Below are 27,722 nucleotides of genomic sequence, written 5' to 3' on the forward strand. Positions count from 1 at the left end.
TGTGCTGTGGAGGCAGGGCCCATCCAGGGCATGTGGGGGGTCAGCCAAGGCACACGCAGCTCAGCATGGGGCCCTGGGGTCTCCGGAGCTGCCAGTGGGCTTCCAGACATGAGGGCCAGTTGGTGGTGATAAACACAGTTAGCCTTCAAAGTGCCTTGAGGTGTCTCTCAGAGAGGAGGAGGCTCAACATAGTGAGTGAGTGCCCTGTCCTGGGAGGCATGCAAGCTGAGGAGCTCAGGTGGGCATCTGCTCTCGGCAAAGCTCTTTGCCAATGGGCATCTGCCATTTCTTGGCTGCCAGGAAGCTGGTGGGAGCCCAGGGGTCACCATGCTAGGCAAAAGCCCCTCAGCCTCAGCTTGGAGCCCTGCCCCTTCCCCAGACCTAGCAGTTTGGCTACATCTTCTTGGGCAGGGCAGGGTCTGCTCAGGTGAAAACTGGATTAAAAAAACTCTCGTCCTATGCTCCCTCTGCCCACCGACGCCCAGGGACAAGGAGCCAGGGAGCACTGATGGTGGGCCTTCAGGCATAGGGCCAAGGCTGTCCAACACCACCACACCAGACTCCACAGAGTTGCCTCTGTGAAGGCTATCAAGGGGGAGCAATAGGGTCTCCTAGGTCCAGAGGGGCTGAGACAGGAGCTTTGGGCACGCGTGTCCCTACCCCTGTGGGGCCTTCCTGAGCTGCCCCCTCTGAGCCTGGGCAGTCTCAAAGCAGTCAGTTCTTTGAGCTTAGATGTGCTGGCATCCTTTGTGCAGAGGGACAAACCGCAAGGGCCCATACTGGTGGGTGGGGGGGGGGGGGGGGTGCAGGCAGCACCAATGCGCCCAGGATCGAGAAGAGGCCCTTACCTCTGCCCTGAGCCCCAGGGTGGGGAGGGTCTAAGCCCACACCATCCGGACTGAGGAGCTGGGTAGGGGAGCTGGGAGCCTGGTTGCTGAGCAAGTCCCCCCTCCTCCTCCCTCCCTTGGGCTTCTGGAGCCCTGGCCGCCCCCACTGCCATCTGGTTCCACCAGCAACGCTCCCCCTACTCCCTCCCCCAACTCACTGTGCTTCCTCCCTCACCCTGTTCCCCAAGGCCCCTGCCCCAGGGGGATGGGGGAGCTTCAGCCACGGGCCACGTGGCCTCTTTCCCTTTTGTGTCTGAGTCCTCACGGGCCCAGTCCTTGAGAAAACGTGTGTGTGCATATTTTTGCCTGTGCTGTGTGCGCTGTGTTTGCAAGCACACGTGTGCATGCATGTGTGTGCATATGCGTGGTCCTTGCCCTGCCTGTGTACGTGCCATGTGTGCGCATGTGTGTGCAGGGTCATGCAGACCATGCAGGCCCGTGTTTGGGGTGTGGCGTGGTATAAGTGCACACGTGCCTGGGCACGCGCCTATGCAGGCACGGCTGCGGGTCTGGCATGAGACCATGTGTCGTGGGGTGAGGGCACACACGACCCCTGCCACATCTTGGAAGGGAGGGGCCTGGCCTCACCCACTCAGCTCTCCTTCAGGGCCACCCTGTCTACCCGCACAGGGTCCTCCTGGGACCACCCCAACCCACATAGAGCTGGGGAGGGGGAGCTGGGGGGGCGCTGGCGGCGGTGGAAGCCTGGGAGCTCCGGGGGCTCCGTGTGGCAGCAGGTGCAGACACCCCCACAAAAGCAGGCTCTACCTGCTCCTGCGGGCCTGCTGTGTGTCTGTGCCGGACACACACTGCTCCCTGGACAGACGCCGCTATCAACCCAGCTCGAAGGGGAGGTGGTTAAGATGCCTGGTGGGCTAACAGACGTTAGTCTTCATGGCTGAGGTGGAGAGGGGGCAGGGGCATGACACAGCCCCGGTGACCACCATGGGTGCTACGGGGCTGAAAGTGCAGGCTGCACCAGCAGGCAGCTCCCTTCCCTGCCGGGGCTTCCACGTGCCTGTGACTGGGGCGGGGCTGCAGCCCCAGGGCCCACATGCCTCTCACTGCCCACAGTGTCCCAGCCCGAGAGGCCACAGCGTAAGAAAAGATCTCTTTATTCCACGTCGTCCGATATTTTTACACAAGTAAAATAAAATGCATATCTCTATATACCGCGATCCGGGTGGGAGGGGGCGTTCTGGAACAAACGCTGCCGCCGCACCCTGTAAACATGATGGGGTGGAGATGGGGTGGGCGGGCGGGACGCGTCCATCAGGGAGGGCCTGCCGCCTGGTGCTGGCTGGTGGCGCCCAGGGGACCCCGTATGTACACACACCTGACTGCTGAGATAGGCCTCCCTCTTGGTGGCTGGTCAGCAGGGCCCCAGCGCCGTCCACAGCGCCAGCGCAAGGCCCAGGGGGGCCAGGCCGCAGGTGAGGCTGGGCAGGGCGCCCGAGGCCTCTGCATCCGCAGCGCTGCCGCCCCCACCGCTCGCCTGGCCCAGACGGCACTGGCCGCGGGTGCGGTTCCTGCGGGAACAGCCTGGCTTCCGGCGAGGGCCCGTGGTGGGGGGCCCTGGTGGCTCGGAGCCCTCAGGCCGCATCCCGGTCAGCGGGGGCTCAGCCGAGCCGGGCAGGGTCCCGAAGGGGGAGTCGTTGATGTGCCGCGGGCCAGAGCCATTGCCTGGCGGGCTGTCGCCGGATGGCACACGTCCCTTGAGCGCATTGCCGGCGGAGGCCGGGCTCCCCGCCTCCAACACTGAGGCCTTGTCCGCCGCATCTGGCTGGCAGCACTTGGGCAGCCCCAGAGGCTCTTCGTCAGTAGGCCCGCCGGTCCGGAAAGGACGGGAGGGCCTGGCAGCCACGGCGCAGCCCTCCAGGTCGGCGGCAGCCAAGCGCTTGAGGTCACGGCCGGCCAGGCGTGGGGGCAGGCTGCAGGGCAGCTCGGATGAGGAGCCCCGGAACTGCTGCAGCCAGGCCCAGAGCGGCCGTGCCCGGCAGTCACACACCCAGGGGTTGTCATTGAGCCGCAGGTACTGCAGGGACCGCAGGGGCGCCAGGGCCTCTGTGGGCAGCGCCGAGAGGTTGTTGGCAAACAGGTAGAGCGTCATGAGGCGGCCGAGGTCACGGAAGGCATGCGGGTGCACGCGGGCCACGCGGTTCTGATGCAGAAGGAGGCGGTCGAGGCTGTGCAGGCCGCGGAAGGCGCGCTCGGGCACGCTGGGGATGCGGTTGCCGTGCAGGAAGAGGTGCGTGAGGTTGCCCAGGTCGCGGAAGGCGTCGTCAGGCAGCGCCTGCAGCCCGTTGTCCTGTAGGTAGAGGTACTGCAGGGCTGCCAGGCCACGGAACAGGCCAGGGCCCAGCTCCTGCAGACCGCAGCGGTCCAGGTGCAGTGTGTGCAGGCGGCTCAGGCCATGGAACGTGGCGGGGTCCACAGCACGCAGCTGCGCGTTGTCGCTGAGGTCCAGCTGCTCGAGAAGGGCCAGGCCGGTGAAGGCAGCCGCGTCGATGCGGGCCAGCGCATTCGAATGCAGCCACAGGATGGTGAGGTTGCGGCAGGCACGGAAGCCGGCAGCGGGCACGTGCACGATGCGGTTGCCGTGCAGGAATACGCGCTGGCTGGCTGCCGGGATGTCAGTGGGCACGGCCTGGAGGCCCTGCTGCGGACAGCTCGTCGTCACCTTGGGCTCGTTGTAGCATACGCAGGCCCCCGGACACGGGGCGGCCACCCGCCACGCCTGCAGCCACAGCACCCAGGCCAGCAGCTGGCTCCCTGTGGGCAGAGGAGGAGGTGGTTAACAGGAAGGGGGCCCCGTGAGGCTGGGGGTCATGCTGGAGCCAGGCTGGCCCCTGGGATCAGTCCTCGGGAGTAGCCTTGAGCCGGGCCTAGGATGTGCTGTCACCCTTGAAGACTCAGGTGCTGTGATCCCTGCTCCACCTGCCACATGTAAACGACTTGGCTGAAACCTGCCTGGGGAGTTCCATGCTCCACACTGAGAAACCTCACCTGCAGATGCCCCACGCCACCCTGCCCAGCGTTCAAACATACAAGCTGACATGCTCGCACCAGTTGCTCGAGGTTAGCGGGGTCACTACCAAGGCTCATATGAAGCCCTCCTGAGATGAACACTCATGCCTGCAGATACCTTCTCAGTACACCAGCGAGCGCCCCGGGACTGCCCACCATTCCCGTCAGTCCCAGCACCATCCCTGGCCTGTCCCCTGCCCCACTGGCCTATCGGCTGAGGATCGGGCTGGCTGAGCTCACACAGAGCCGAGGCTCACTCCCAGGCCTGCCAGGCAGCCAGCTGCTGGGCTTCCAGCAGCTTCTGCAGCAGCGCCTCCTGAGAGCCCTCCCAAGCTGCAGGAAGGGAGGGGCTGTGGCCCAGACACTGTGCCCTGTGCAGGCCCCCTGCCCAGGCTCCTGGAGCCCCTGAGGCCCCAGGGCTGCCCGGATTCTGAGGAGGCCTCACCCCTGCAGAAAGCTGTGCTTTAATGAGGAAACCGCCAGGGCCTTAGAGCCAGGAGCCACAACCCCCAGCCCCCCTCCTGTAGGGGGGGTCTGGGTCCCACCCACAGGACACACAAGTTACAGGCACCGCAGGCTCCAGAGCAACTCTGTTCTTACAGGATCAGGAGCCTGGATGCCTGAGGGCAGGGTCAGGAGGGCAGGCCGGGGCAGCCCCGCCCGCCCTGTGAGCCCCCTCCAGGCAGGCTGCTCCCTCCTCCACACATCCTGACTTGGTATGGAACTCCTCCTGTAGCCTCCTCCCTTCGGCCTCATTCTCTGCTTGATCTCCTCCCCGGGTGAGGTGCTTACTCCTTCCCAACCAATCGATGCCTGCACAGTTCCTCATACCCCCCCACCCCCACCACCATCTCGACGCCAGACACACACAGAGCCTCACCAAAGACCCTATACCCCTGGGGCACTGTATCCACCCTGGCCTCACCATCGGGGCCACACACCCCAATATGAAGCTCACTGCCTATCATCCCACCATTAGAGCCCCCCCTCTTTGAATGCCAAAGGTTCTTTTCTCCTTCAGGAGTGAGTCTATTAAAATGTGAATCCCCCTAGGAGGGTTATGGCTTATCAGCTAACACTTGAGTTATCAGCTAACACCTTCGTTGACAGCTAACACCTGCACTGACAGCTAACACCTTTCCTGGCAGTTAGCTAAGAGCAGGATTCTGCAGACATGAGGCTGGCTAAGTGCTGGGGCTGGAGCTGGGTGGGAGGAAGGAGAGGACCATGGGCCACCTTCCCCCACCCAGACCTGTGACCTTGGGGCCCCCCACTCATGCTGGGGCCCTCGCCACATTGGATCCTCTCTGTCTGGGCCGGTGCTGATGCATGCCCCAAGCCCAGAGTCCTAGCAAGGCCAGCATGTTCAGTGGTCATAAGGAGTGTGCCCTCCTCAACTCTGGTCCCCAGGATAGGCACCCACATCCTGGGGGCTCCTCTGTCTCTTGCGTTGTCTCAGCCTCCAGGGCGGGGCCATGTGTTAGCTGTCGGGTACCCGCAGCCCCAGGATGGGGGGGTCCAGAAAGGCAAGGCCTGGTCCAGAACTCCCCAAACCCAGGACACCCCTCCCCAGGCTGGCCATGCACAGGAGGCTGTGAGGGGGCCCCCTCAGCCTGCTGTTCTATTTAAACTGCTGACATCCTCTTCAGGCTCTCTCCTTACGGGGCTTCTCAGGAAGGTCAGGCCTGATTATGCCCGCTCTCACCAGTGTCTCACCTGTCACCGGATGTAACTGTGCCTATGAAAACAGCGCTTCCTGTCCCCGAGGACTCACGGAAGAGGAAGACGTGGGACAGGGTGGGATGGGGGCCCCGGGTACTCACCAGGCTGGGCTCTGGACCTCACCACCACGGATGGCCCACGTCACCAATCATGCTACATCACAGCCGTGCCAATGTCATCAACTGCGCCCTGCCACGAACTGGGCCACACCACCAACCAGGCTATGTCAGCGTCCACTCATCGTGACCACGCCTGCCACGTCACTGCCTGAGTGGTCCGGCGGCTGCCAGGCCTGAAGCCGTGGCCTGGGAGCTCAGCCGGTGTCAGGTTCAGCGGACCTCGCCAGAACCAGCTGCTCCTCCAGCCTCCAGCCCTCCCCAGCCTGGGCCCCCAGGAGGCTGTAAGCCATGTGCTTGGGGTACCCGCACTCCAAGAAGGGCCCAAGCGAGGCTCTGGGGCTGAGCTCGGCCGTGGGGGCAAGCAGCAGAGCTGCTATGTGGCTCAAGCCCTGCTGGGAATCGGGCATCAGGCGCAAACATGGCTCCATTCCCGCTGAGCCAACTGCTTTTCAGAAACCAACTTCTGAGGGTCGGTCCCCCTGCACGGGCCTGCTGTCAGGGCAGCGGCCAGCGGTGGGCTCTCTCCTTGCTGCAGCCAGGGTAATTGGCTCCAGCCCGGCCCCCCTTGGGGCCTGCCTGCTGGTCTCCATGGCAACCCCTCCGCTGAGCAAGCAGAGGGGGCATCTTTTTAGGAGGTAATCAAACCCAACTTTGCGGACTGTGTTCATATTCACAGCAGGGGCCCTAGGGACACAGGAGGCCCTGCCCAGTTGCGGGGATGGTGATCCCTGACCCCACCCCAGGGGCTGGACCCAGTCACTCGTCTGACCCCTCTGAACCCTAAAAAGCGCCCCTGGCCATCTGGTCCCCCCAGCCTGTCCCCCTAGCCGATCCCTTCAGCCCCACCTAGCACCTGTGCCCAGCCTCACTGGGTTCCTGTCCTCAGTGAGCATTCAATACCAGCTCGCCTCCAAACACATGGCAAGAAAACAGCCCCGCCACAGCCCTGGCTCACGCACGGGAACCACAGCAAGGCACACTCCCACACCAGGCCGCCTGGCCACCTGAGCTTTGCACACACCCAAACCAGTCCTCTTCTGCCATCCCTGGGGCTGATTCTTGCCTCCTCTTTCCTTAGGCCTCAGCTCAGAAGGGCCCTGTCGGGGGTCTTCTCCAGTGGCCCCCTGCACCTCCGTGGAGAGGCCCGTAGGGTCATGGGAGGGGCTCCCCTCTCAGCTCAGGTCTGCCTCAGGAGCAGTGGTGATGACACAAAGGCCACCGTTGGGGAAGGACGGGCCACTCCTGCCCGGGAGGCTGTGGAGGGAGGCGGTGACTGGATTCTGCTCAGGGCCTCTCCCGCTGGGGCAGCCAGACGAAGCCGGAATGACGGCTGGTGCGGCCCTGGAGCCCAAAACCCATCCGGCCTGGGTGTGGTCCCAAAGAGCACCTGCAGGGCGTATCCTGCCCCGTCCTCTGGGCAGCAAAGGGCCCGGGTTCTCCTTCGTGGTCACTGCAGGATGTGGGGGGAGGAAGGGGAGGGAGGAGGAAAGGGGAGGAGTAGGGAGGGGAGCCAGGAGGGGCGGAGGCTTCTGGGGACTCACCAGCAGCCGCAGGAGCCAGTGGGCAGGCAGGCTGGCGGCTGCTGAGGTCAGCAGCTCAGGAGCAGGGATTGCCAGAGGCTGCAGGTGCAGGGGAGGTCTTTGGGGTGTTTCCTGGCCTTTACTTCTCTCGGGGGTCCCCTAGCCTGGGCTGGGCTGACGTATGTAGGCGTGCAGCTCCCCTGAGGTCCTACGGGACACTTGTGCTGCCACCCACCCCCTCCAGCCCATGAGGTCGTAGATACAGTGCAGGGCTGGCAGCCTTGGTTGCCCAAGGGCACTGGCTCCCCGCTGCAGTGGGGTGGCAGAAACACCCCATTCCAGGGGGCAGTATGAGAGTCTACCAGGTGGCATAGAAGGCGTGAGTCAGAGCTGCTTCAGAATCCATTTGCTTTATAATATCACAAGCCCATTTTACAGATTAGGAAACTGAGGGAGAGAGCAGTTAAGCCCTGGACTGCTCCCACCTGGCGATGGTCCAGGAGGAAGGGTAGGAAAGAGAAAGGGCCACAGTGCCACTCAGAAGGGGCCACCCAGGAGGGGCCATGTCCCATGTCCAGCCAAGCCTGTCTAGCCAAGCGAGGAATGGAGCCCAGGCTGTGAGGGCGTAGGCAGGCACCAGGGGTACATAGCTCCCTCCTGTGCCGTCTGTGGCTGGGAGGGGACATCTCCCGGGAGGCTCTGAGTTGCTGCCTGTCCCCCCGTGGCCCCCCTCAGGAGACTGGCGTGAGTAGGCTGGGGGAGGGGGGTCGGGCAGCTGCAGCACAGCCGGGACATTGGTCAGCTCAGGACCCTCTCGATCACCGGGAACGTCCCCAGAAGGGTCACGTCCCAGACCGCAGTTACATGGCAGAACAAGAGGTCACAGCTCAGCGCACCAAGGCCAGAAATAGCTCTGGGCGGGGGTGGGGGGCTGGGGGCCTCCACACAGCGCAGAGGGTCAGGGCACCCCAGCCGTGCTGTACTCACGCTGCCCTGTCCCGTGCCTGCTCCCCACCCCTGCCAGCCCTCCACCAGTGACTGGCTCACCCCCCACCCCCCACCGTCCATCTGTCCCCCCTCAGTCTTCACTCCTTGCTCACACTCACCTCCCACCTTCTGTCTGTCCTCCAACCCATAGCCGCACACAGGAGGCAGTGTGCATGCCCTTGGCGTTTCCTAGGCCCCTTCCTTGGCTCCAGGGGGCGGAGGGTGGCAGCAGCTCCCCGGGGGTGTGTGGCTGTCAGCCCCCGCTGCGGGCCATGCCCCTCAAGGCCCCACTCCTTATCGATCTTGCCGGGGCAGTAGCTGCAGGGGCAGGCCAGGTCGATAACAGGCAAGGTCACCTGCCAGGGAAGGAGGGCACTGGACCCAGGGCTGAGCAGTTCCAGCAGGCCACACTGCATGCACCAGGGGAAACTGAGGCCCAGCATAGGCAGAGGGAGTGGGAGCAGCCTCCTGAATGCACTCAGTGCTCAGGTGGACTCAGGGCCAACAGAGGTCTCCTGAATCCTCCTAGGGGCCTATTTTATTTTCCTATTTTACGGGGGAGGAAAATGAGGTTTGGTAGGGGAAGCCACTTGCTCACAGTACCAGGTGTCTAATCTGGTTTTAGACACCAACCCCATGGTGTCTAATCACTAAAAGGCCTTGCTTGGCAGTAGAGAGTTAAAGCTCCCCTGTCCTCACCTTACCATCACCCCCACCCCGGAAACCCAAGCTATGTTCCCCCTTAAAATTTCCAGCTAACACAGCACCTGGGAGGGCGCTGGGTCCCTTTCAAAGCAAAGAAACCAAGGCTGCCAGGGGAGGGGCCTGGCCCACTGGAGAGCCAGAGGTCTTGGATGCAGAGCTTACACTAAGGGTGTGTTCCTGAGGGGATACCCCATGATAGGGGGCGCGCTGGACACTGTCAGCGTGAGACCAGCCCCCGGCTTATAACACGTATGGTCAAGGAGCAGGCTGACCATCGGTGGCCACCCTGCTGCATGGCATGTGCCACATGGGGGATTTAAGGGACCACGGAATCCTGACCTGGCCCCAGACATCAGGGGGACACCAGGGGTGGAGCACTGGAGCCCACTGCTAGGGTGAGTGTCCAGGCAGACACTCTGATGGGTGGGATCCTTGGCCCCGTAATCACGCCTTGGGAATCCATCCTTGGTCAAGGGTGGGCTGCTGGACCAGACGGCTCGGGAACTTCACCCTGTCCAGCCCATGTTTCCACCTGATGCCCACCTCCCTTGGCCCCCACCCCAGGGAGCCCCACACCGGGGGCTGATGATGTTCATCATCTGGAGGCTCTGTTCACCTGAAAATCCACCCACGGTGCAGGACACACTCCCCTCGCTCCAGGGATTCAGCCAGCATCCCCTCCCTCACATGGCGTGGGCATCCCCTACCCCCCTCCATCAAGACCACCAACAAACACCCACTGCCTAATTACCTGGGGAACCTGTCTCCACAACCACTCATCAGTTGGTCCCTCAACTAATTCAGTGTGGCGGCCAGCGTGGGCTCTAGTCCCCAGAGGATGTTAATGAGGAATCAGCCGGTGGCCAATATGGCCCTGCCCCACCCCAGGGGGCGCAGCTCAGGAATGGGGCACTCCCACTAGCACATACCTGCCACCATGCCCATCTGCCCTCCCTGACCCCTTCCCCCTGCCAGCTCCTATCCAGGACTGGGCGCCTAGCCCCCACCCCGATACATCCTACCTCCTCCCAGGGCCCTGCATCTGATACCTGCCAGAACTGACCATCCCTGTGAGGGCCAGAGCATCAGCCTCCAACAGGGCAGGCACAGTGCAGGAGTGCACTCTTGGGTGCATTTATAAGAATGCACACCTGGGGTGCATACTATAGTAATACCCACCGAGGGTGCATGCTATAGAAACACACACTCGGGGTGCACACTGTAGGAACACACAATAGGAGTACACTTTTGGGCCTTCGGCTGCCAGAGCCGGGGTGGATCAGGGCACAGTGGGTGAGTCAGCCAAGTAGCAGAGGGTTGCTGTGATGAGGCCAGACAGACACGGGCAGCTCTAGCCAGGAAGCAGGGCTGCAGAGGGTCGGGCTGCAGAGGGTCTGCTCTCTTCCGGGGCGGGACAAGACAGGAGGGCGTGTCCCCACATGCTCCCGAGCCCTCGGCGCTTGTCAAACATCACCGACAAGGCAGGCCGGTGGCCTCTGTAAGAGTGGGATTTATTTCTTCCCTTGCCCTCTGGGATCAGCCAGGCCCACCTCTCGGCCGTCTGCCTTGGATCAGCCCTCGTCCTGAGGGAGCAGCTGGACTGCAGCCTACCTGAACTGTCCCAGGACGGCTGAGCTCTGGCAAACACCCCTGACCAGGGCAGTCAGGACTCGGGGAAGGGTGTAAAGAATGAAGAGTGCTCAGGGGCTTTGTCACTAAGCTGGAGTGCTGGGGACGGGGTGGAGGGTGGCAGCACCTGCTGACACCATGGAGATGCCCAGTGGGGGCTGGTGAGGACCCCTGGACAGAGACAGGTGGGAAGGGCCATGGGGTCTGGCCCTTTCCAGGGGATGAGGGATTCCAGAGGCAGTGATGAGATGCTCCCATTTGGGTCACCACCGGCCAGGGCACCGTGTTCAGGTGACCAGAGTGAAACCCTTGTCCGAGCCAATGTGTCCTCATGCCTCCTATTCTATTGGCATCTGGCAAACCGGCCCACCAGCCACCACCTGTCTTTGTAAATAACAGGTCATCAGCATATGGCCACACCTGGGTGTTTATTGTGCTGCTTTAGCACTACCGCCGCCGAGTGGGGTAGGCCCCACACACAGTGTGGCCCACAGAGCTGAAATTGTTCAGGATGTGGCCCTTTAGAGAAACAGTTTCCCGACCTGGCTTGTGATTGGAGCACACAGAGCACCTGCTGCGTGTGGGTATTGCCACCTTCACCCTCACAGTGGTCCTGCAGAGGTCACTTGAACCCCCGCCTAATGAAAAGGAACCCAAGGGTCAGAGAGGGCCACACTGCTGCGACCACACTGTTGGGATGGACAGAGCCTGGTGGCCTCTCATGGGGTTGGAGGGAAGATGACCCCCAAATGGTGTGTAGGTCAAAAGAAACACAATGATTTTGCTAAAGAGGCTGTTGAGGGGCTGGTGATGGAACACGCATTAAAGAGGACACTTAAAACACTGTCGAACAAAGCTGGCTGTAAGGAGGATGCCCTCCGGCTCTGGGGGGGGGTGGGGGGAGGCACTGATGCACACGGCACCTGCTTGTGCTTCAGGAAGACAATCTAAGGGGGGGTGGTCTTGGGGTCTCTGGGCCACAACCCCCTCCATGCCAATCCAACAGCACCAGAACCCTGTGCCCTCCTCTAGGGGCTCTGTGGCCAGGTCACACTGAGGGCAGCTCTCTGGCCCACTACCATTAGCCTGTCCACTTGGGCTGGGAGGAGGGGACATGGCAGGTCAGGTTTGATGCACTTCCCAGGATGTGGGACAAGGTCCAAGCCTCGGCTGACAGAATCTTCCCATTTGAGAACAAAGAAAAAGTACAGGTGGGATGACTCTGTCCAGAAAAGGAGACAGGCATTGAGCGTAGGGGCCTCCTGGCAAGTAGGCTTTCCTGGACCATCCTGTGGACCTCTGGCCAGAATCTTGAATGGAAAGTGGGCTGTGAGGGCCCATGATCCTTGTCACCAACACCACCACCATCACCGTCACACCAGTCATGTGCAAGGTCCTCAGATCACAGACAGCTCAGAACCAGCCTGGGACCAACCTGAGGCCAGTCTGGAGTGTAGCCAGCCTCGTACAAGGGTGGGGAGCCCCAGAAGCGGGTGAGCAGTGGGCCAGTATGGGGTGGACACCAGATACCCCTGAGCAGGGTTGTGGCCCAAGGATGCCCATTCCAGCATCCCAGCCTTGAGGCTGCGCGGGGCTTGTTGACCAAGCATGTCTCCCATCAAGGCCCAGTCAGTCCACACAGGGCCTGTACCAGGGGGCAGGGAGGGAGAGGGGAGACACAGGGCCCTTGGCCTCCCTGGGACTGCTCAAGGCACAGACTTCCTGAGCTCTCATGACATCCCACAGCACAGCAAGGGGGTGACCATCAACCCCACTCCTCAGACAAGGGCACTGAAGCCTAGTGAGGTGAGGTGACCATGCGTACCAGCTGAGGCCAGGGGACAGGATCTAAGAACCCCTGCCACCGCCCCGGATGACCAGAGCAGGCCCTGAGCCCTAGAGACCCATACAGCAGAGGGGCAACTGTTGAGCGCACCCCCATGCTCTGGGCTCCCTGACCCTTACTGCACCTCATCCTCAGCCCAAGCCTGTTGTTTCCTGGGCTAGTGGGCCCTGGGGTCTGGTGGTCCCAGGCTCAGATGTGGCTCTGTAACCCTTCACGGAGTGGCTGGGGAAGCTGCTGGCCAGCTCTGGGTCTGTCTCAACACCCATGCTGCGAGGATGACGACAGGCTAGCACCAGCCATTCCAGGGCCCTGAGATGCCTCCTGCACTGTCCTGCCTCCCCAGAGGACCCTCTGTTAGCCCCATCTCAGGTGAGGAACCCAGGGAGGTGAGGCCTATAACTCAGAGGTAGCATCCCAGAGCCATACTGATTGGTTGCCTGGACTGCTGGCCCTGCTTTGTCCAGGAGAGGTTGCATCCGGGCGGGAGAAGGGTGGAGGAGGAGGGCCCAGCAGCCAGGCTGCACACTGTAAGCATGCCCAGAGCCATTTCCCCCACCCCCACCATCAGGCTCAGCCTCAGTGGGAGAGTGAGGAGGCTCCCAGACAGGCCCGTGCAGCCCAACTCGAGGCATGAGAGATCGCTGCCTGTGCTCCAGCATGGCCTCAGGTTGCTGCTGCTTCTCAAGGAACACAGGCACACACTTGGTGGTCCTCCTCCCTGCCCACCCACCACCTGTGCTAGAGACAAGTGGTCCATCCCCCCTCCTCAAGAGCCAAGATGATGATGATGAAGTATGTATTAAGAAGGGCAAGGACCAGGGAGATGGGGCCGCTCCCCTGGAGAAACACCCAGAGAAAGCGTCTCCACCATGGGCTTCTGGGGGCCCTCAGGGTGGCTCCTGCCTGATCACCCCAAACCTGCCAGTTGATAAGCCCCACCCTCAACAGTGCTTCCCTAGAACACATGACCAGAAAAACCAGGCATCTGGAAAAGACTCTAATGCAGACAAGAGGGAAAACAACTCTAAAAGAAGCAGAGACAATTCAGGGAATAGATAAAAATTAGGAATAAAAAATCTAATCAGTGTCCTCTCAGGGATAGAAGGAGATTTAAAACAAGAACAGGGTGCTATGAACAAGGAGCCATCAGAAAACAAGAAGACTACCTGGAAGTTAAATATAGAGTTACTAAAATTACCAAAAAAAAAAATCAATAGAAGCGTTGGAAAACAAGGTCAAGGAGGTTTTCCAGAAAGAAAAACAAAAAGAGAAAGAAAGAAAAAAAAATTGATGAGATTCAGAAGACAAATATAGGTCAAATATCTGAGAAAACAGAGAAAATAAAGGAGAAAAAAGTTATCAAAGCAATAACACCAGAAAATCTCCCAGAGCTGAAGACCCAGCCCTCCACTGGGCAAGTAAGTGCCTAGCACAATAGATGACATTCACAATGTGATTTCAGTCCCCTGGGGGTGAAAAGAGGCCTGAAGCTCCAGAGGGAAAAGCAATGTGGCATCAGGCCTCTCTACAGAGCACTGGATGCCAAGAAGATAACAAAATTGCAATGGCTTCAAAATTCTGAGGGACATTCTTTTCAACACGGGATTCTGGATCAGGCCAACCCAGCCTGAATCGGTCTGTGAACACATGAGGACTCCCAGAACGATTCTTCACTGTGAATTCCTTACAGAGTTAGTTGGGGGTGTGCTTCAGCTAGAACTAGATATAAACTAGATATAAACCCAGAAAGAGGAAAATGTGGGGCCCAGGAAACATTGGGTGATGACAGAAGTCCTGGGCAGTTATGAGGGGACCACAGCATGCCTGGTCCGTGTGGGGACAGCAAGACAAAGGCCTGGGGTCAGACCTCCCTGGAGTTAAATGAGACACCCAGTAGGCCACCCGGGGTGGAGAGGGAAAGCGCATGAGGGCAGTAGATGGGACAAGGGAGAAAAGACAAAGTCAACTATAAGCTCCAGGGAAACCAAAGGCCATAGAAGAGCAGAAAGGTCACCAAAGTACGCCCTGCTCCTCCAACCTGTGGTGGGGTGGTGAAGGGCATTTATGTGACCTGGGTTGGGAAACACTGGTTATGAATTTAACTGATAATAGTGAGACAACCACACTGGGAAGTATGCTAGGGAAGAGGCGGCTGGGGTAGGAGCCACAGAAATATGAAGGCAACCACTAGGAAAAACAGGGAACAGAGCAACAGTGGCTGCCTTCAAGGAGGAATGGGGGCTGGGGCAGAGCAAGCCAATTCTCAGACTAGCCCTAAAGGACTGGGTGCAGGTTTTAACTTTGAGCAAGATATGGTTGACCATTTTATCTTTTCTCCAAAATGACTGCATATTTTGCACTGAAATCTCAGACATAGAAATAAAAAAGAGAAAATAAAGTGTATCTGCCTGACAGTGGAGATGAATGTGGTTTAGAAGCAGGCATCTCTGAGGGCCAGGAGGAGAAAGTGGGCCTGTGATTGCTTGAGCAGCGTCTCCATGGCCCTGAACAAAGCTCTTTGGCACCATGCTCAGCCAAGGGTCACCGAGGTTGTTCCCCATCTCTGGGGACACTCTGGGCTCTTGGCTCTAGAGGCCTCTACAAGTCAGACACTTGACGGGACAGCTTCTGGCCTGAAAATTCAGTGGTGTGCTCAGACCTTCCACATCTGGACAAAGCCCCACCCCAGCTCCTTCTCATCTCTGCCCAGTTCACAGACCTGAGACCCCCTACTACAGACTGAGGACCCCCAAGAACAGGGGGCCCAGCAGGTAATCCTGGCAGGGGGCTGTGTGCATATGGGGCCTCCGGAGTGGGGGTCTGTGGCCCCTGGGGAGGGCTTGCCCCGACCTTGGCCTAGCGCAAACAGACTTTCCTCGGCTTCAGTGAGAGCCCCAATTGCGTTTCTGCCACCGAACCCGAGGCACACAGGCAGGGGCGACGTGAATAAGTAATTGCTCTTTTATTAACGAGTGATAAATTATTCCTATATGATTGTGTGTGATAACTCTTCCTTATTTGAAATCAATTTGGGATGGAAATTGTTGGCGGCTTCTCACCAGTGAGGGTGGGAGGACCAGGTGCCGCTGCCTCATGGAAAAGCAGGTCAGTGTATTTCGGCTACTTCCTGAGGCTGATGTGCTGGCATGTGGAAGGGGGTTGGCTGCCTTGGGGGCGGGGGCTAGGGAGGGCGGCCTTATTCCTCAGCACCTGCCCCTGGGGCCTGGGAGGAGTCAGGGCAGGTGCTCCAGCATGGACTCTCCCCACCTCCAACGCCTGCTGGAAGCTCCAAAAGGGGCCCAGCCTACCCCACCAGACCCAGGGCACATATGCACCCTGGGCCAAAGAAGGGTCAGGCTAGGGAGGCGGGGGGAGGAGCCCCCGAAAGCTCAAGCCCTGCCCCCAACCTCATTCCGTCCTCCCCCAGCTCAACACAAGGGACTCCAGTGTAAGCCCAGGCCTAGGCCAGACAGACTTGGTCCCCCCACAGTGCCCCTAGCTGGGTCCCAACTCCCGGGGGCTCAGCGCGCTTATCTGTTGATCTGTGTGAGGAGCTGCACACAGCAGGCACTGAACAAAGGTGAGAAAGACTGCACTCCGGAAGGCCGCACCCCTCACACTGACCCTGCAGCCTTCGTGGCCCCAGAGGGCCGGGGGAACCCCATGAAGAGGAGGAAGCAGATAACCAGAGAACAGGGTGCCTTTGGCCCATGCACCAGAGCTGCACCTCTTTTGGGAAGTGCGTACTTAAAACTCTGCAACGCACTAGTCAGGCAGTCGCTGCCTCACTCCTAGGCCAGGCTGCAGGAAACCAGGCTGTGCCCACCTAGCCCTACTCTTGCTCCTCCCCGGCTGCCGCCCTGCCCCCCAGCACAGCAGGTACAGGCCTGAGGGGCTGGGGCACCGCCCAGCTCAGCCATTTTGCCCCGCTTAGCTCTGGCACCACAGGTGACCTCGCCTCTCAGGTCTGGGTTGGTCATCTGTGAAATGAGGCGGCTGGGTCTGAGAACCTGACAGATCCCTGGGGGTAGGGGGCATTTGGTGGACCCACTCCACCCACTTTGGTGGACCCAGGGTCCCTGACACCCCCCACCTCCGTCCACTGCCAGGGCGCCCACTTCAACACACACCTCGCTGGTTCATTTAGCAGGTCTCCATGTTGCCTGCTTCCTTCGGTTTCCCACCCACCCCGGGCTGTGGCTCCATGGGCACAGGACCCCAGCTGGTGACCAGCACACACCATAAGTGTTTGTCATACATGAGTGTAAGAAGTGTCCGCCACTACAGACAGGCAAGTTGCAGACTTTGCGAGGCTGTGGGGACAGCATTCCCCGAGGATGTGCTCAGAGAGTCCCCAGGAGAGTCCACCGGGTACTCACATCCCCATGGGGGTGGGGCAGCTGCACCGGAAGCCAAAGGCAATTTCACAGAATGTTTACAGAATGTTTTTGTCACCCCCAGATTCCTGTGTTGAAGCCCTCACCCCCAGTGTGATGCTATTTGGAAGAGGGGCCTTGAGAGATGGGGACCTAGATGAGGTCCTGTGGGTGGGGCCCCCACGATGGAATTAGGGCCCTTATAAGAAGAGATACTGGAGGGCTGTTTTCACTGTCTCCATGCGGGGACATGGCGAGAAGGTGGCCATCTGCAAGCCAGGAAGAAAGCTCTCACCAGAACCGGACCACGCTGGCACCCTGATCTCAGACTGCCCGCCTCCGGAACTATGAAAAAATAAATTTCTGTTGTTTAAGCCACCCCAGTCTGTGGTATTTTGTTATGACACCCTGAGCTGACTAATACAACTTCTTTCTTACATCTCTGGTATATCTTCCCAGATTTTTTACAACACGCACGAACCGGTAAAATCAGAAATGTATTCAGTTTGGTTTGTTTGGTCTCATGTGCCAACACTGGATGGGGCAGCCCTGTCCAAGGGGGCAGACTCCCTTCCAAATCCCCCATGCCATGGGGTCCCTGCCCACCACAGCCAGCCCCGCAGGATGGCTGGAGAAGACCAGGCTTTGGTGCTGATTCTGCCTCTCTGGGGCCTCAGGCAGGTCTCCCAACCTCTTGGGGCCTGTTCCATCATCTGGAAAATGGGGATAACCAAACCCACCTCACAGGGTATGGAGAGACCACACAGCCCACGCAGAGCTGGTGCACAGTGGGTACAGTGGAAATGCCTGGCTCACCTGTGGGATCATCACAGGAGTGCCTCATGTCACCCCCAACAGGGACCCACTGTCCTCACCTGACAGAAGGGAGGCCGAGTCACAGCTAGAAAGGGCATGCTCATGCCTGACCCAGCCTCACTCCAGCTCTGACCCCGGCACGTGCTGTGGACCTTGTGGCTTCCATAAGCCTTTGCTCAGGCAGCTCCCCTTTCCCGAATGCCTGCCCTATTCCCATCACATCCCCTTGGAAGGGCTCTCCTCCTCAGAGTCCCGCCATGCCAGTCCTTGGAGCCAGACCCTTCCCAACCTGTTCCCGCCCCACACCACAACCTTGCCTGTGGCGTCCATCCTCATTCCTGCCCCCAACGCTGGACTCAGCTCCGATGGGGCCACTGAAGGGAGCTGGTGAATGAGCAGAGCCCTGGAGCCTGGCCAGGGTCACAGCCATGGGCTCCCACCAAGGGGTACATGGCAGGGGAAAAGCATCAGCTAGGCCTGAGTGTTCTTGCGTGAGTGACATGCCACGCAGGTCTTGAACCCACCTGGGTCTCGGGGCAACATGGGGATAGTGAACTTACCAGTGCCGGTGTTGGCCACCTGGCAGGGCCCGAGGGTGAAGGTCTGTAGCCCTCACTCCCTAATTCCCACTACCTGCTCTAGGAACATACTGCACCCCCCAACAAGTCCCCTTGTCTCTGACGAGAGGGTCATGCCGATATCAGGCTTCCCGTGATCTGGAGTGGGGAGAGAGTCAGCCGCGGCATCGGGGAGGGCTCCATAGGGGCACTGCCACACACTGCCACCACCCACCTCGGGACACCCTGGGGACTGGGCCATGGCTCCGGCAGCAGGTAAAGAATGGAGTCCGTTAGGGCCACCATCTGTCTCAGCTGTGATGGGTCCGCTCGGTGACATCCAGGAGGTATGTAGATGGAATATCTTTATGGGGAGAGTTTTTCTTTTGCCAATTTTCGAATAGGAAGCCAGACACTTGTCACACCTGTCCCCGTGTCAGCCTCTGCCTGACACAAATTGGGACTGAGCACGGAGATGAAAGACAGCCTGGACACAGCTGGTGTGCAGGGGCCACGTGTCATATGGCCGGGAGCACACAGAGCAGGGGGCTGGCCTCCCGCTGGGGCTGGGCCGGGTTGGGGGGGCATGCCACTGCCCACTCCACCCTGTCCTTTCAGCCTGAGGCCCCCCAACACTCCCCCCTTGGCTCCCCTCTTGGCCCCCACAAGCTCCTCACCTAACTCCCATCTCCCCTCCGCCTACCAAACAGCGTAGGCCCAGCTCAGCAGCCCCAGCCAGCTCCCCGGCCTGGAGTACGCTGTGTCCCAGTTTCTCGGCTTCTGCTCCCACCAGGAGCCCCCCACCTAGACCAATAGTTCTAGTGCCTCTTTAAGACCTAGGGCCAATGTGATCTCAGGGCAGGGGCCTGGGCTTCAGAGTCCTCACTGCATCCCCACTAGCACTTCTCTCTCCTGGGAACCTCATGGGCTTTGGGGTATCTCCCTGGGACCTGGGGGCCTGGGGGGCAGAATGTCTCACAAGAATCTAGGGTCCCTGCTGCTAACACAGGGCTGGCCTGAAACACTTCACCAAGAGAATGGAGGGAGAGAAGAGTGACCCTCAGGGACCTGCCCAGGTCCCCCTCCCAGCCCCCACCCCCAGTGTACATCTTGGTGCCTGGCTAATCCCATTGAGGGTGGGGAGGGTCCTGCCCAGGAGATGTTGGGGGACCAGCTGCCAGGCCATACTTCAGAACCACACCCCAGGGCCCCCCTCAGCTCCTCCATCAGTCCCTGTCATGTGGGGAAGCTCACTGCCAAGGAGATAGTGACAGTGGCCCTGGGGGGCTTGGCCTCAGCCCCCAAGGAAACCTAAGAGCCCAGGTCCTACCAGGCTCATGGGCCACTGCCTCCCACAGCTTCATCCCTGGGGAGGCCCCCTGGAGCCTGGGGGTGGGGGCTGGGCAGGGGTGTGGCCAGCCAACACTGCGGTCTCTAAGGACAAGGAGAGGGCTGAATGTGTCCTGGGAGAGCAGGGGGCCTCAAGCAGGGCAGCTGAGGGCAGTGGAAGGGAGAGGGCTGTGGGAGGAATGTGGCAGGGCTCTGGGAAGGGCTGGGGCAAGGCTGAGCACTAGGGCCCACTCCCAGTTCCTGGCTGGGGTGTGCTGTGGAGGCAGGTGAAGGCCTGTGGAGGCAGGTAGGAGAGCTGGGTGTGAGCATCCTGTGTGACCTTGGGGCCGACAGCCCTCCCAAGACTGCTGTGATGTGGTGCCCAGCCCATTCTGGTGGCTGGCCAGGATTAGCCTTTCTCTGTAATTCTGCTTCCAGCCACATCTTTGGGGATGGGCATGCTTTTGGGCCGGAAGCCACACCCAGGGGGCAGATGGCCCAGCCTCCTGCTGCCTGCACCCTACCCTGCCCAAAGACCACGGGGCGCCCTTCCACCGTAACACAAAGCTGCTGCAAAGTGAATTGTGGAGGCAGAAGTCTCCACATTGTGAAGGCAGAGGGACCTTGAATTTCCTTCTGAGTTAGTATGGGGTGACCAGGCCCAGCGCCCACCTGCCCCAGACCCCTGCTGGCACTTGGAGACTCCTCACCTTATGTGGGTCCCACCCCTCCAGGATCCCCTGCCGCTGGCCCTGCCTGGACTTTTGCATGTCCCATCCCCAGCCCACCAGGGCCTCCCAGCCCCACTCCTCACTTGGCTCCCCTTGGCATGAACTGATATGTCACAGACTCCCCCTGGGATAGGTAGCAAAGACCCTCCTGGCAGGAGGACTGATGGGGGAGTGGCAGGCCCAGACGGGCTTCTCCTCTGTGCTCCCATGGCTCCACAGAGTCTTCTGCTCTAGGGTGCACAGTGGCCCACACACACTTCTCTACCCTGCTGCCCGAGTTCCACCACACACCCCCTCCGGGCAGGGCAGCTGCAAAGGACTTGGGAAACCAAGGGTGCCCCTGGAAGGTGGGGGCCCCCATGACCCGCTCAGGGCCCTGGAAGCCCCATCACCAACCTCTTGTCTCCATAGGGAGTTCCAGCCTAGGGCAGGGGGGGGTCCCACCTGAATGGGACAATCAGGCTCCCATAAGGGGGATGGGCCTTGTGGGCATCACTCAACATTGACTCCCCCTTCAGAGTCTCCTGTGTGACAGAAAGACTCAGAAGGTGAGTGACACATCCAGGTGCTCAGCTGGTTCGGGGCTAAAGCCATGAGGGGCCCAAGGCCAGACACTGCCTGCCGAGCCTTTGCCTGGAGGGCATCCCCCACAGGATGGCGTCTCTGTCTCTCTCTAGACCCACGTCTTTGCTCATCTGGGTCCCAGAGCGGGGCCACCTTCTTGCAGCCACCTTGGGCAACTGGCCTGCACCTGACCACCAGCAGCCATCCATTCCCAGGGGCCAGGACAGCCACCTCCTCTGTCTCCTGGGAGCTCACTCCCTGTGTCCCGGCGCCAGGCCTGGGCTGGACTCGGGGCCGTGGAGATGGGGAGGCAGGCACGGGTGCGCATGTCAGGTGCTGAGACCAGAGAGCTGGAAGCCTCCCCCAGTGAGGGTGGAAGAGAAGGTTCCCAAATGAGACTCACTGGCCCAGGCCCTGAAAACAATGAGGGCTCACCCAGGGGTAGACATGGGAGAGTTTGAGCAGGAGGGGCCTGGCTGGCAGGCATCTCAGAGCCTGAAGGGAGGCTGAGACGGCAGGCAGGCAGTTGTCGGCATCTGTGGCCATGGACCTGGGAGGGGGCCGGCCCGTAGCAGGCCCTCACTGAGGGATAAAAGGGGATGGATTTCCCTGGAGCCCAATTTGACACTGGACGTGCCTTTGGGGATGGGAGGCAGCCAGGACCCTGGGCCTTGGGTGTAGATGTTGGGGGTGGAGGGGCAGGTCGTACAGGGGTGATTAACACCAGATAGATGGGATCGGGGGGACCTGTAACTCCATTGGAGCAGAGCTACACATGCAGGGGAAATACATGTAGAACTGCTGGGTGGGGGCAGCCTAGGGGCCTGAGACCCCTGCTCAACTGCATAGGCCTGGCATACAGCGGGGAGGCAATAAACGCTTGCTAAGCAATCTCTGGGACTGGAGGACCACAGCAGAACTCAGGGACGGGCCAGGCTGGGCCTCAGAGCTGGCATTGCTGGGGTGGGTAGGGAGGCAAGGAAGTCTGGGGGCTCTGGATTCCCAGCTGGTCTTGCACCACCCCCACCTCCTCGCCTTCCATGTCTACTCACTGTCCCCTGCTCTTTATGGAGCACCTACTATGTGCTTGAGCCTGTGACACGATACCGGGAACCAGCCACCTAGGCCCCATCTCTCTCCCCCAGAGCCCAGCACCCTACACACCTCAGGCTCGAGCGTTTTCCCACCCACAAAGGCACTGAACCAGAAGCACCACCTCTGGTCCACAGCCGTGGATTACGGATGAAGCCTCTGGTGACCAGGAAAGGGTGGGTGCTGCCCAAGGTCACAGAGCGAGCCAGCACTACATGGGCTAATCCAATGCCTGCCCAGACTTCAGGATGGGGAGACTTCTGGCAGGTCTCTGAGCCCGCCCCATCTGGGCCCTGGCAGGAGGTGAATAAAGGCAACATCTCAACAAGGTCACAATAGCTGGGACAGATGGAGGACACGGCACTGGGCCCAGGCAAGCGAGGGGCAATCCGAGAAGGCTCCCTGGAGGAGGTGAGGGGCCCAGAACCCTGCCTTGGCCTGAGCCCCTCGGCACTCCACCCCCTTCCTCGATGGGCCCTTCACCAGCTTCAGCCTCAGCCTGACATTTCCCGTGACATTTGCTGCAAAGAAATAGAGTCATAAACCCAAAGGTTAAATTTGCACATTGCCTCACACTGCCAGGAGAAGTGTGGTCCCTCCACCCACCAGGTGCTGTGGCTGCAGGGTTTGTGTAGGATGGCCCACCCATACCTGGAGCCCTTCCTGGGGGTCCGAAGGTCTCCCTCCCAGGCCCTCTGAGGAATCTCAGCCACTGTAGCCCAAAACAGCTTCTGGGCACACCAGTCCCTGAAGTGTGTCGCATAGGGGTGCCCATCAGAGGCCCTGCCCAATCTGCTTGCAAACCCAAGGTCCCAAGACACCCTGCGGTAAAGGAGATCTGTCAGTGCCACTTAGCCCAGCCAGTCCCAAATTTGTTTGACCACGAAACCCTTGTTCAATCCCTACCAACATTTTGTAGAACTTCAATTACGTGGAGTGCGACCTGTGATGGCCAGTTAGGAACGCCTTGGTGCTGACCAGAGAGCACAGGAGTGCCCCCAGGGTGCTGGGTAGGCTGCCTGAACAAAGCTGGGTCAGTTCCTGACACCCCGGGCCCTCCACCTGGGCTCCCCGCATCACCACCGGCCCAGCTCCATGTGCGTGGGCCCCTACAGGGCTCACAGGCTGCCAGGCCCTCCTGAGCCACCCCGAGCCCCTGGCCTCTGCCCATACAGCACCTTCCACGGCCCCGCCAGGAGGTCTGCCCATAGTCCTGCCTTTCAGCTGCACCTCCTGGGCCTGGCTGCCCTGTCCTGCGGGGGGAGGGGGTGGTCAAGGCTGTAGAATGGTGCCGCATGGCCCATCCTCCACCCTCTCTCAGCAGGGCAAGGCAGCGGGCCCGCGTGGAGACAGGACTGTCAGGGTGCTGCAGGGTGAGGGCAGAGGCTGTGTGAAGGGGGCAGAAGAGAGGCAGCTGGAAGCCCAGCTGCATAAAGGCCATCCCCAGAGTCAGAATCCTGATCAAAGCCCAGAAGCAGATTCCACCGCTACCAGTGAGAAACTGGACCCCAGGTGAGGGAGAGGCCCAGGGAGCCCACCCATAAAACGTTGGGAGGGGGTGGGGATCAGGGCCTGCCACCTTTGCAGTGGGGAGGGGGGCCTGGGGCCAGGCCCTCGGGGGTAGGGGGGGTACCTGTCAGGCCTGCAGTGAGGACACGGGGGGCATGTGCTGAGTGCACCTCCCTGGGGGCCGCCTGCAGGACCATGGACAGTGTGAGAAGCCAAGGCAAGTTCTGATAAATAAATTATGGCGAATCCTCAGGAAGGGATTCCACATACACCAGTAAACCCATGATGCACAAGAATAGTTCCCGACGTGCAAAATGTTTAAAATACAGCGACAAAAGAAGAAACTGCAGCACACAACACCCGGCCGGGCCCACACGCTCCAGTGACGGCTCAGGGAGATGCAGGGAGTGTGGACTGTGTGCTCACCCTCTGGCTGGGCTTCCATTTTTGGCTCTGTGACCACCTGTCCTTTAAAGCATTTGGTCCTATAAACTCAGGAGGGCAAGGATCACATCCCTTTATTTGTCTGGCTTCAAATAGGGTCTGGCAGGCTAGGGACAAATGAATGAGTAAATGAATGCGTGTCTGAGTCAACGGATAAGGAGCAAACGCAGTGTCTGGGATAGGGAAGCTGGGCCACAGAGTGGGGGGACACTGAGGAGTGCCGAGGTTCCTGAGGGGTTACCTTGAGAGGGCAAGTGGGGGGCTGGGGGCCAGTGCCTCAGCACAGCTGAAGGGATGGGGGAGAGGGGTATGGGCAGCCAGGCCGTCTCCTATGGACCTTGAGGCCCAGGCCCTGGGTGGCCACTAAGGGACAGGCAGCCCTGCCTGGGGCGGGGGGTGGTCAGAGGGCAGGGCGGCATGAACTTGTTAACCAGGCACAGCCAAGAGCCCTCAGGATCCCCACAACGGGGCCCGGGGGCAGGAGTGTCACACTCGTACACACCCCCCTCACACACTCACACATTTGTTCATGCATCCATTCACTCTTTCAGTGTAATTCACTTATTCACCGTGGAACGCCTTCCTGGTGCTCCTGTTCTAACCCCCTTCAGGCTGTCGACTGAGGCTCTGTGGAGACTCTCTGGCCATAGGCCCAGGAGACCAGGAAATGCAGCCCCGGGGGATGGGTTCCTTCTGCCTCCACCAGCCAGGACCCTCCTGGTGCTGCACCAGCTGCCCCAGGCATCCGTGCCACAAAGCCATGAATTCAGGCCTGGGGCAGGGAGCAAGGAGGGGCTGGAGCCTCGTGGCAGCACTGGCCACGGGTGAGCATGGTGAGCACGAGTCCCCTGGCCTGGGAACAGCAGAGGGAGGGGGAGCTTGGAGTCCTGAGAGCGTGGGGGAACCAGGGCCACACACAGGGCCATCCCCTCATGGTCTGTGTCACTCACAATGAGTAACAGCAAACAAACATGGGTCTCGGGCCAGCCCTCGGGTTCCTCAGACAGCAAGACTTCCTCTTCTGCCTTCCAGAGCCCCCGCACATCCTGTGGTGGGGGGTCGTCTACACACACCCCTATAAGCCCTCTTGCTTCCTGAGACCCACTGGGCCCTCACTGCTACCTTCCATCCACGACCACAGGGCCAAGGCCAGCCCCCACTGCAGGACACCCAGCTGGCTGTTAATCCTCACGTAGAGAAACTGAGGCTCCAGTGTTCTGCAGGCTCCCTGTTGGTGAGGGGGGCACAGCAGCTTGGGAAGCACATTGCTGGTCACCCCCCACCTTCTGCAGTGCTCTCACTTCCTGCCCCCCAACTGCCCATCACCCCTTTCCAAATCCCCTGTGACCGCTATGTGCCTTTGTTTCCCCATCTGCGAATCAGCAGAAAAGAGGTCCAGTTGGCAGTGTAAGTGTTCTGGGAGGACTTCCATTTGTGGGAACCACTGCCTAGGATGGTGCGTGTTGGGGGGGATGCTTTGGGTATTTTGAAGGCAAAAGCACTGGCATCAGAACCCCATGGGGACCTTGGCCTGGAAGTGCCCCCAACAATCCACAAGGGAGGCCCGTGTCAAGGGCGAGAAGGCTGAGGCACACAGATGTGAACTGTCATACCCGAGGTCACACCACCGATGGGCGGCTGCACCAGGACCCAAATCCAGGATGTTCTGCTATCCCACACCCAGCAGCCAGGGTTTATGAGCAGCCCTCTGCCAGGTGGTAGGGTGCTGACCACCATGGAGCTTGCTTCTCCCTCACCTTGTCTGCCTTAGAAAAGAGGAGTGGCCAGCCCCTCAGCCTGCCCAGCCATGGGGCCCAACCTCCGGCCCACCCCTCTGTTACACCCCCGCACACTCTATAAGGATGACCCACTTGTCTTCATTGTATAGACAAGGACACAGATGGGGACCAGGCAGTATGGCCCTGCCTCCAAGCCCCGGCCCAAGGTCCTCCTCACTACAGTGAGAGTGGGTCACCAACATCCTTACATCAGTGCCCCACACAACACCTGAGGCAGGTGACATACCATAGAACACCTTACCAATAAGGCTCTTACCACAAAGAGACTGAGGCCCGAGGGCAGGGCCTTCCTGAGGTCACCCTGGGTCAACCTCAGTGTGGGCACATACCTGCTCCCCGTTGTGCTTAGTGGCAGTGACTACAGAGCATGGAGGAAGGGTCTGGCCTGTATGCCACTGTGTTGACCTCGAGCTTTGAAATGGGCCTTCCCTGCCCAGGTGAGTCCCAGCCCCCATCGGCCACCATTGCTCCAGCACAGGGGAAGGCGAAGAGTGGCTGGGAGCCCTTTGGCCTCACCCCTTAGGCTGGGTGCACTGAATTAGCTTCTCGGCACACAACCTTAGTGCCTCTGCCAAAGATTTGGGTAAAACCTGCTTACAGCCTGTCTGGGCATACAGGGGCACCCACACTGGAGGCAGAGACACATGCCGATGTGACCACAAGCACATACGGTCACGCGTGCAGAGACACACACAAGCAGAAGCATACTGAGTTTCACACACACACACACACACACACACACACACACACACACACACACACACACAAAGACCCAAGGTGCTGTGGAGGGGAGACTCCCAGGACACGCGGGGGGCGGGGGGAAGGCAGACAGAGGTGGGGCCATGCTCCTGCAGCCGGTTTCTCGCCCCTCCATCTGTGAGCTCTGGCTGCCCAGAGCCTCCCCCTCAACGCATGTGCATGTAGGCAAGGCAGCGGGTCCCACTAAGGGGCCCCAGCATGTGCCAAGTGTGGAGACCACAGCAGGCATGCTATGTGCATGCATGTGTGGCCGTGGGCGTGCAGGCGAGGGCGAGGACATGGATGTGCATCCACAGGGTATGTGTGCGTGCATACTGGGGCAGCCTGGCATGCATGTGCACACGCGGTGTACAAGTGTGCAGCCCTTGTAGACACGTGCACGTGCAAGGAAACGTGTGTGCCGCCTGCGGCACGGTGGACATCAGCAGGGCAGTCTGGGTGGGCACCAAGGGAGCGCTCTCCAGGCAGGGCATGCCCAATTTCCCTCACAGGAGGTCACCCTCCCAGACCCTTCTCTCAGGACCATGCACCAGGTAGCAGAAGGGGTCCCATGAGGGCTGCAGGGAGGGGATGTTGCGCGCCCCACTACTTCTGGAGCCTCTTAGCAGAGCCCCCCAGGGGCCCTCAGGCTGCGGGTGGGGGCTGCTAAGCCTACCTCTTCTCGCCAGCCCCCCGGGGGGCAGCTCTGGGCCAGCCCCGCCCCCCACGCCCTCTACTGTCGCCAACGCCCCCGATTCATCCGGCGGCGGCCTGACCCCAGAGAAACCAGAGGTCCTGAGCGGAGTCCTGGGGCAAGGGTGGAAGCGACCCGATACCCCCACCCCTGCTTGGTACCCACGTTTCTGCAACCCTGCTCATTAACCCCTTCGAGGCCGGGGCGCTCCGAGGCTGGACCCCGCCCTTCCAGCCGGCAGACCCCACCCCGACCCCGACCCGGCGTCCGGGGCCACTCGGCCCCGCCGCCCCCGGCCCCGCCGCCGCGGCCAACTTTCCCGGGAAACGGCAACTTTTCCTGCTGCCGCGGGCTCCGCCCTCCCGGGGCCGGGGCGCCCGCGGCTCCAGCCCGGCGCGGCACTGCGGTGGCCCTCACGGCCGCCCGGTGACCCTTCTGCCTGCCTCGGCAGCCCCAGCCTGGCCCTGCGGCTCCAGGAGGGGCCGCCCCCACCGTCCCCACCCCGCCGGCCCGGCTCGGGTGCCGAACCGCACTCACCTCCGGCGGTCGCCCTCTTCATCTTAGGGGTCGGGCGGGGCGCGACGGGGACCGAAAGTCGCTTCGGGGCCGGCGCCCGTCTCCCCGCGGCCGG

The 27,722-nt window shown here is 60.7% G+C and overlaps 1 protein-coding gene across 1 annotated transcript; it reads right to left on the reverse strand.

Annotated features, from left to right (window-relative positions):
- Nucleotides 1-1,986: 1,986 nt before the first annotated feature.
- On the reverse strand, nucleotides 1,987-27,722 carry RTN4R (reticulon 4 receptor). Its single transcript, XM_073889693.1, has 2 exons — nucleotides 27,629-27,722; nucleotides 1,987-3,659 (listed from the first exon to the last, which is right to left on the reverse strand). Exons 1-2 carry the CDS (start codon nucleotides 27,648-27,650, stop codon nucleotides 2,260-2,262), a joined length of 1,422 nt encoding a protein of 473 aa, XP_073745794.1. The 5' UTR covers nucleotides 27,651-27,722; the 3' UTR covers nucleotides 1,987-2,259.

This window comes from Callorhinus ursinus, unplaced genomic scaffold, assembly GCF_003265705.2.
Source record: "Callorhinus ursinus isolate GAN/ISIS: 27379988/994484 unplaced genomic scaffold, GSC_fseal_2.0 scaffold115, whole genome shotgun sequence".
Classification (NCBI taxonomy): Eukaryota; Metazoa; Chordata; class Mammalia; order Carnivora; family Otariidae; genus Callorhinus; species Callorhinus ursinus.